Source organism: Cupressus sempervirens, chromosome 11 (assembly GCF_028749045.1).
Source record: "Cupressus sempervirens isolate cs-2001-9-10 chromosome 11, ASM2874904v1, whole genome shotgun sequence".
Lineage (NCBI taxonomy): Eukaryota > Viridiplantae > Streptophyta > Pinopsida > Cupressales > Cupressaceae > Cupressus > Cupressus sempervirens.
In genome coordinates, this window is record NC_143128.1 from 248132722 (window position 1) to 248141241 (window position 8520).

The 8520-nt window shown below is 38.4% G+C and overlaps 1 protein-coding gene across 1 annotated transcript; it reads right to left on the reverse strand.

Annotated features, from left to right (window-relative positions):
- Positions 1 to 6421: 6421 nt before the first annotated feature.
- Positions 6422 to 8017, reverse strand: LOC149529083 (uncharacterized). The gene has a single exon (XM_089810793.1). The coding sequence runs from the start codon at positions 7808 to 7810 to the stop codon at positions 6587 to 6589; it is 1224 nt and encodes a 407-aa protein (XP_089666919.1). The 5' UTR covers positions 7811 to 8017; the 3' UTR covers positions 6422 to 6586.
- Between the last annotated feature and the right edge of the window lie 503 nt (positions 8018 to 8520).

The following is an 8520-nucleotide window of genomic DNA, read 5'->3' on the forward strand; positions in this document are numbered from 1 at the left end:
AGTTTGCAAAGGCCAAAATGAAAGGCCATGCCAAAATCTGGTGGCAAGAGATTTGGTTGGAAAGAAATAGAAGAGGAAAGGAGAAAATCACAAGATGGGATTGCATGGTGGACAAACTAAAGAAGTAGTTCATTCTTGTTGATTATGAGCTTGATTTGTTCAAGAAGATGTAAGGGTTAAAGCAAGCAAGAAAATCTATCGAGGAATACACAGAGGAGTTTTACCAAATTGTTATTAGGGCAGGGCATGCAAAAGCAAACAAGGAGAAGGTTGCCCATTAGCTTAGTGGGTTAAGATCTAGCATTCAGGAGGAGTTAAGTCTAGTTAGAATGATTATCATTGAAGAGGCATACCAGTTTTCCTTGCGAGTTGAGGAGAAGCTAAACAAAAAGTTTGATGGAAGGAAGACAAGGTGCGGTCAAGGAGGAAGGGGTGGTGGCAAGTCATTTGGAGGCCAAAATGAGAACCAAAAGAAAAATGAAGATGTGGTTACTAGCCAAAATCAAAGGAATGAGGGTTTCAACCACTCCTATGATCAAAAATTTGGAGATCAGAGAGGAAGAGGTAGAGGACGTGGACAAGGTTCAAGAAGAGGAGGCTTCTATGGTACATGTTTTCATTGTAATGAAGAAGGTCATCAAGCCTTTGAATTCCCTCAATGCCAAGGAAGGACAGATAGGAGGATTGATGGTCAAGCAAGGGTTGCTCATGTGAATGATGATGCATAGTCATCCCATTCAAAAGATGTGGAAAGAGGAGATTTTCTAGTTAATGAAAGGGTCTTACTAAGCGGTGAGACTAAACCTGGACAAAGGAGGAGTTTGTTTTGTACCAGGTGCAAGTGCGAGGGTAAATGTTGTGATGTGATTGTAGATGGTGGAAGCATTGACAACTTGGTGCTAAAGGAGATGGTCTCAAAGCTAAAGCTCAAGAGGGAGAAAAAACCCCCAACCCTATTAGATTTCTTGGGTGTAGGATGATCATAAGGTCCTAGTTAGTGAGCAATGTTTGGTAAAGTTCAAGATTTGGAGTTACCATGATGAGGCTCTCTATAACATCATTCCAATGGATGTCTGCCATTTATTGTTGGGAAGGTTGTGGTAGTTTGGTAGGCATGCTATACATGATGGTCATGCAAATACATACTCTCTGTCAAAGGATGGAGTTCGCCACAAATTGAAGCCTTTGATAAAGGAGGGTGAAAAGGTATGCAATAATGCTAGGGTATGTTTGGTTGATGGAAGAAAATTTTTGGATGGCATGATACATCAGTATATGTGTTATGCTTTAATTTCTAGAAAAGATAAGGAAGGTAGTAGTGAAATTCCACTTGAAGTTTTAGGTCTATTAAGTGAGTATAGAGGTGTCATCTCTAATAATGTTCTAAAAGGGTTGCTGCTAGTGAGGGAAATCAATCATCAAATATATTTAGTCCCTAGAGCTAGTGTTTCTAACAAGGCTTCTCATAGGATGACTCCTAATGAGACTGAGGAGCTAAACAAAGAAGTTCAGGAGCTGTTGAGGAAAGGTTTGATTCGAGAGAGCTTGAGTCCATGTGCAGTACCTGCAGTACTGGCACCAAAGAAGGATGGAGAGTGGAGAATGTGTACAAACTCTTGAGCTATAAATAGAATAACCATCAAGTATCAGTTTCTGTTGCCAAGAATGGATGATCTTATGGACTGTTTGAGTGGAGCTTAGTACTTCACAAAGATAGATCTCAAGAGTGGTTGTCACCAGATAGGGTTTCAAGAGGGAGATGAGTGGAAGACTACATTCAAGACCAAGGATGGTCTATATGAGTGATTAGTCATGCCCTTTGGACTGACTAGTGCACCAAGCACCTTCATGTGGCTTATGAATGAGGTACTAAAGAAATTTAAGGGAAAATTTGTTATTTTTTATCTGGATGATATTTTGATGTTTAGTAAGTCTTTGGATGAACATTTGTTGCAAATTCATAGTGTCTTTGAAAGGTTGATGGAAGAGAAATTGTTGATTAATTTGAAGAAGTGTAGCTTTGTTAGAAAGGAGTTGGTCTATTTGGGGTTTGTTGTATCAGCTAAGGGTCTCAAAATGGACCCAAAGAAGGTGAAGGTCATCTTAGCTGGCCTACTCCAAGTTCTACCACTGAGGTGAGATCATTCTATGATCTGGCTAGTTTTTACAGGAAATTCATTAGGAATTTTAGTAGTATATGTGCACCCCTAACTAAAAAAATGAGGGGAGATAGAAAGGAATTCAAGTGGACTATAGGAGCTAGAAGGAGTTTTGAATTGCTAAAGAAGAAGGTGATAGAGCAACCTATGTTGGCACTTCCTGATTTCAACAAAGTGTTCTAGGTGGATTGTGATGCTAGTGGTAATGTTATTAGGGTTGTGTTGAGCCAAGAAGGTAAGCCTATTGCCAATTTCAATGAAAAATTGAATGATGCAAAGAAGAAGTATTTTGTTTATGATTAGGAGTTCTATGCAATAGTTCAGACCTTAAAGAAGTGGAGGCATTATTTGTTGCTAAAAGAATTTGTTTTGAATATTGATCACCAAGTATTGCAATACCTAAATAGCCAAGGTAAATTGAATCAGAGACATTTGAAATGGGTAGAGTTCATGCAAAGCTATACATTTGTATTGAAACATAGAAATGGAAGGTCTAATAGGGTTGCAGATGCATTAAGTAGGAGACAGTTGTTGTTGGTAGTAATGCAGGTTGAAGTGGTTGGGTTTGATGAACTCAAGAATCTGTACCCTAAGGATCCTAACTTTGCAGAGGCTTGGAAGGTTTGTGAAGAACCTATTACTCTAGACAGGACCAAGTGGCTAGATTACATGATTTAGGATGGTATGTTGTTCAAGGGAAATCAATTGTGTATTCCAAGGAATTCCATGAGGGAGAACTTGATCGAGGAGAAGCACAAGGGATGGCAGGACACTTTGGTCGAGATAAGACCATTGCCATTATTAGTGAACATTATTTTTGGCCTCAATTATCACACGATGTAAAGAATTTTGTGCAGAGTTGTCAAGTATGTCAAACAGCTAAAGGATTTAGTCAAAATACTAGACTCTATCAGCCATTGCCTGTTCCATCGAAGCCTTGGCAGGACATAAGTATGGATTTTGTTTTTGGATTGCCAAGGGCATAAAGGGGTAATGACTCAGTATTTATGGTGGTTGATAGGTTCTCCAAGATGGCACATTTCATTCCATGCCACAAGACTCATGATGCAGTGCATATTACAAATTTGTTTCTCAGAGAGGTGGTAAGGCTACATGGTCTCCCAAAAAGTATTGTTTCTGACAGAGATACTAAATTTGTTGGGTATTTCTAGAGGACTTTGTGGAAGAAGTTGAAGATAGAATTGAAGTTTAGTTATACACATCATTCACAAATTGGTGGACAAATAGAAGTAGTGAATAGAAGTCTGGGAAATTTGCTGAGGTATTTAGTAGGAGACAGACCCAAAGGATGGGATTTGATTTTGCCACAAGCAGAATTTGCTTACAATAATTCTGTAAATAGGAGTACTGGTAGATCACCATCCCAAATTATGTGTGGGAGTAGTCCAAGGACTACACCAGAGCTAAGGAAGATAGAGCAAGGGGAGATGACGAGTGTTGAGGCAAAAAACTTTGTTGAACATGTCAAGAACCTACATGAGGAGGTGCAAGCACATATTACAAAGATGAACCTATAGTATAAGGCTAAGGAAGATCAAAAGAGGAGACATAAGGAGTTCCAAGTTGGAGATTAGGATATGGTATATTTGAGAAAGGAACAATTTCTAGTGGGTACCTACAACAAGCTGAAGATGAAGAAATTTGGCCCCTGCAAAATTTTGAAGAAACATGATTTAGGGAATTCATATGAGGTGGAGTTGCCAGATGGGATTCACATTTCTCCTATTTTCAATATTACAGACTTAACAGAATATCATGATGAGGAGTTGATGCTAGAGCCATGTCTAATTTCTACTTCTGTGAAGGAAGAGATTGAAGAAATTTTGGATAGTCATGTGGGCCAAAGTACCAGAAACAGGCATATGAAGAATACATGGTGAAGTGGAAAGGATGACCAATAGAAGAGTCAACTTGGATATCCACAACAAAGGTTTCCCATTTGGGTTTTCCTCTACCAACTATAAAGTGACAGGGTCACTTTTTAATTTACCATGGGGGTCTGATGCAGGAGCATCTAGTGGTGTAAGGGCAATCCTGTATCACCCAAAAATATGCTTACTGTTAGTTTCTATTTAAAGTGTTTTCATTTCTGGATACCCATTTGGGTCAAATAAAGATTCCAACTCTCATAGTTCCACTATTGGTTTTTTGGGCACCTTGGGATGTGTTAATGTAGAAAATAGGTTATTTTGTAATTGAGCCATAAATATAATGAGTTAAAGGGTGTAAGTTGGAGGGATGATTATACTTGTAATTTAAAGCACTCCAAAAAAGGAATCAGGTCAAAAGGCTTGGTGGTTTGAAAGTTATTGCAGTTTAAGTGGCCTGGATACCTCTTAAAAGCACTTCAAAGTCAAAATTGAGGCACTAAATGGCCTCGTACGGACCCAAAAAATGGGGGACAAGCAAAGCTAGTCCATAGGGCTATAGAGCACTTGGAGAGCTTTCTGAAAACGTAAACGATTCGTCAATCGAAGTCCTAGATCAAAAGTTATGCCTCCCGAAAGTTGGACTACCATTTCTGGATTCTCCTAATTTTACACTGACTTCTAATGTGTTTTCTAGAACCTTCTGTTTTGGCGGTGGATTTCAAATGGCATATTCCAAAATGTATTCCTAACCCTAAACCTACTTCGATTTACTTAAGGAGGTTTCCGGCATTGTAAAGGCAATTTTTGGTGGAGTTTGGGAGAAGGTACTGTGAGAAGGGTTTCTCCAGAATCTGATAACATTGTAAGCCCAAAGGGCATGTCATAAAGTCTATTTTTGTTGTACTGGATGTAATAGCATATCACTTCTAATAATAATATTCCCCTTTTCTTGTTGTGTTTCTTGTTGTCTTGGGTTGTGTCCCCATCAAGTGGTATCAGATTGTACCTCCATCAAGTGGTATCAGAGTGTACCTTCATCAGTGGTATTAGAGTGTACCCTCATCATATTGTTTTAGCAATGTAATGTTAACAAAGTGTAATCTCATATTGCCTCATATTGCTAGTATATTTTAAATGTAAACAAGTTGTGCGCTTGTAAAAAGATGTAAGCATTATGCAAATGAGGTATGCCTCATCTAATCTATATGTAATATTATAATGGACGAAAGCCCCAAGCAATACTAAAGGTTTTTCTTGCCTCCATTATTTTCCTTCAGTGCCCACATTGAATGGGGGAGCACTATGATACTTGATTATTAATAAAAGTCATTTGTCATTCACCTATTAAAAAAGCATATAAATTTAATCATCACTTTTATAGATCTTTGTGGTTGTACATGTGGGTGCACAATTGTACATGTGTATAAGGATGGGTGTGTGCATATGCATGTATGCAAATGTGTGTGTGTGTGTGTGTGTGTGTGTGTGTGTGTGTGAGAGAGAGAGAGAGAGAGAGAGAGAAATTTCATGAAACTTTCAATCAAGTCCTAAAGATTTAGCCATAACCCATTGATATGATAAAACTATAGTCTTAAAATCCTCAAGTAAGTACTCATACACTATAGTCATAAATAGAATAAAACAATACAATTGATTTTATCATATTAAAAATCATCTACATGTCCTAAGATTAGATGAGAGTAACAAAATGTGATTCTACTTTAATATCAATTAAAAAATGGACTACTATTGAACTTGTTAGCAAGATTTTTTTTTTTCAAATAGTGAGTCAAATAGAGTTTTACTAAAACAAAATTTGATAATTTCATACTAATGTTGCTTTATTGCAAATTTATTAGAGATATTATAAGGTAGGATATTAAGATTGTGTTTTCCAAATGAATTTGATGAAAATTTGGGAAGCCAAATGTTCTTTAACCTTCATTTTTGAAGCATTTGTTTTCCAAATGAATTTGATGTAAATTTGTGAAGCTTTAACCAAATGTGAAGTCAAGGGATTTATAAGCATTTTGTGTGAGTGAACTTATTTTAGTACTTGGTTCTTAGTCAAATAGATTTGTTTAGCACATAGTGAAATTTAGGGAAGTGGATACTCCTTATTGATTGGTTTTTTGTGGAATTCAATCAAATTTGAATAATTCCTTCAATTTGAAGTTCCTAGTCAACAAGCCTTAATTATTTTTAGATAGATTTAGTAAAATGGATACTCCTCAATACTTGATTAGCTCTTAGATCTTTTATACTTAATTAGCTCTTAGTATAAATTGATGATTGTTATAAATTTAACAAAATAAATCTGTCATTCTAATAGCAGTATTTGATTCTTAATAAATCTAATTATAAACAAAATTGATAAGACAATAATTTTTTTTAAATGATAATTATTACGAAATTATTACAACCACTTTTATCTCTCAATATACATGAGTGCCAAGCCTCAGAATCTCAGAATTTTTTCCCACAAAACTACAAAGAATTTATAGAAAGAAGCCAAAGAATAAGAGCCCAAAATCCTCAATTTACCATGAGTTGGCCAGGACAATTGAAAAAAATTCCACTGGGCGTTAGAGGCGGACTACTGATTGTAGCAAGCAAGTCTTCAAACCCACGAACGTCACTGAAACTTTCAGATTTTACTTTAACCTGTCTCTCATCCGCATCCAAGCTCGTTGTTTCCCGCGCCCTCTTTTTGCCCGCACCATTATTCAACCCCTCCCTTTTAACAGTTTTATCGCAAACCGTAGCATTTAATGTTGTCTCAATCTGAAGCGGAAAGTTAAGCAGCGCCTTAGAGCCTCTCATCCGATAAGCGGCGCGGTCATATGCAAGCGCTGCGTCCTCCGCCGTATCAAACGTTCCAAGCCAAACCCTAGCCCCCTGCCGCGCAGAATCTCTGATTTCCGCTGCAAATTTCCCCCAAGGTCTTTGCCTCACACCTCTGTAATGCCTTCCGGTCCTTTTAACTTCCGTCTCATGACGGATAATTGTCTGTTTCTTGACAGGAGGTGCAGGGCCCGCCTTCTTTGGCGTGACAGGCGTCCAGCCCTTCTGCGTTGCCTCTTTCAGAACGCCGTACAGAAACATGTCCTCTGAATCATTTTCATTCAAAGGCAGCTTCGACCAGGCGTCTGACAGAAACGGACTTCTCACGGAGACGGGGTTTTTTACACCCCAGGGCAAATCTTTCCGAGGAACATTCACGGAAAGTAAGGGACGTGAATTTCTGCTAAAGCTTCCGCTGCTACTCCCGCTGCTGGTACTGCTGCTGCTTCTGCCGACGGATCTCTGAGAATCCGTCCATTTGAGCGTATCTTCTACGGATTCTTTAAACAACGCATTCTGCACAAATCTTTCTTCTTCAGGACTCCAGCCGTCTAAATTTGAAGACGATGAGCAGATTCGCGTCGATTTGAGCATTTCCCGGCAGGATTCTTCGACGGATTCTTCCATCAACGCACTCTGCGCAAAGCTTTCTTCTTCAGGACTCCAGCTGGTTATATCAGAAGACGAGGAGCAGATTCCCCTCGATTTGAGCGTTTCTCGTCGGGATTCTTCGCCGGACTCTTCAATCAGCGCACTCTGCACAAATTTCTCTTCCTCAGGACAGCAACTTGTTATCCCAGAGGACGAAGAACAGATCCCCGTCCCTAACAGATCTTCGCCACAAACCAGGGGTTCAGAGATCGAATCCCTGGTCTCACCAAGCAAAATAAATCTGATTTCTTCTAAGGCAGTCATTTTTGAGATTGAAAATGTCTTTCAGACTTTCTAAACTTCTTGTTACTACATCCTTGAGAGGCTATTTATAGAGACAGAGGGTCCCCTAGCAAATTCAAATCGCAGAAAAGGTCTAAAAGAAAAAGTAAGTGGGAAACTGCGGAAGAAGCTTCTATATTTTAAATATCTTTTGCGTACATAGAGTTTGATTGTTTTGACTCGCAGAGGGACAACATCAAATTACCAATTATAGAAACGCAGTAGCAATCCATAAAGTGGCTCCCACTACGGCTTAGACGCCTAGTGAGTGGGCGATGGACGGGCACCTGCATTACGCATCTAGATATTCTACATTGCTGTATATACACGTTATATCGCCTAGTTGTGCACGCATGGCATATATACAATGGATATATATCGTTTAGAGGGATTCCGTTCATAACCTCCCTAGCTGGTTCAAGGGTTTCTGTCGGCAATATTTGTGTGGGTGTTAAAAGGTTTTGATATTTTATGACATAAATTTGAAATTCTTAATTTTTGACTACTTGTTGAATGTCTATATCTTTGTATTTGATATTTCTATCTATTGCATAAATTGAAACTCTTAATTTTCAACAACTTGTTGTAATGGGCCAAACCCTTAGTTTTGGCTGGTTTTATATCAAAAACAACTTGTTCAATGTCTATATCATTGTATTGACTATTTCTTGTTTCACTAAAAGGAAAAATAT

Coding starts and splice junctions, on each gene's coding strand:
- LOC149529083 (XM_089810793.1), bottom strand. CDS start 7,810: ATGACTGCCTTAGAAGAAATCAGATTTATTTTGCTTGGTGAGACCAGG.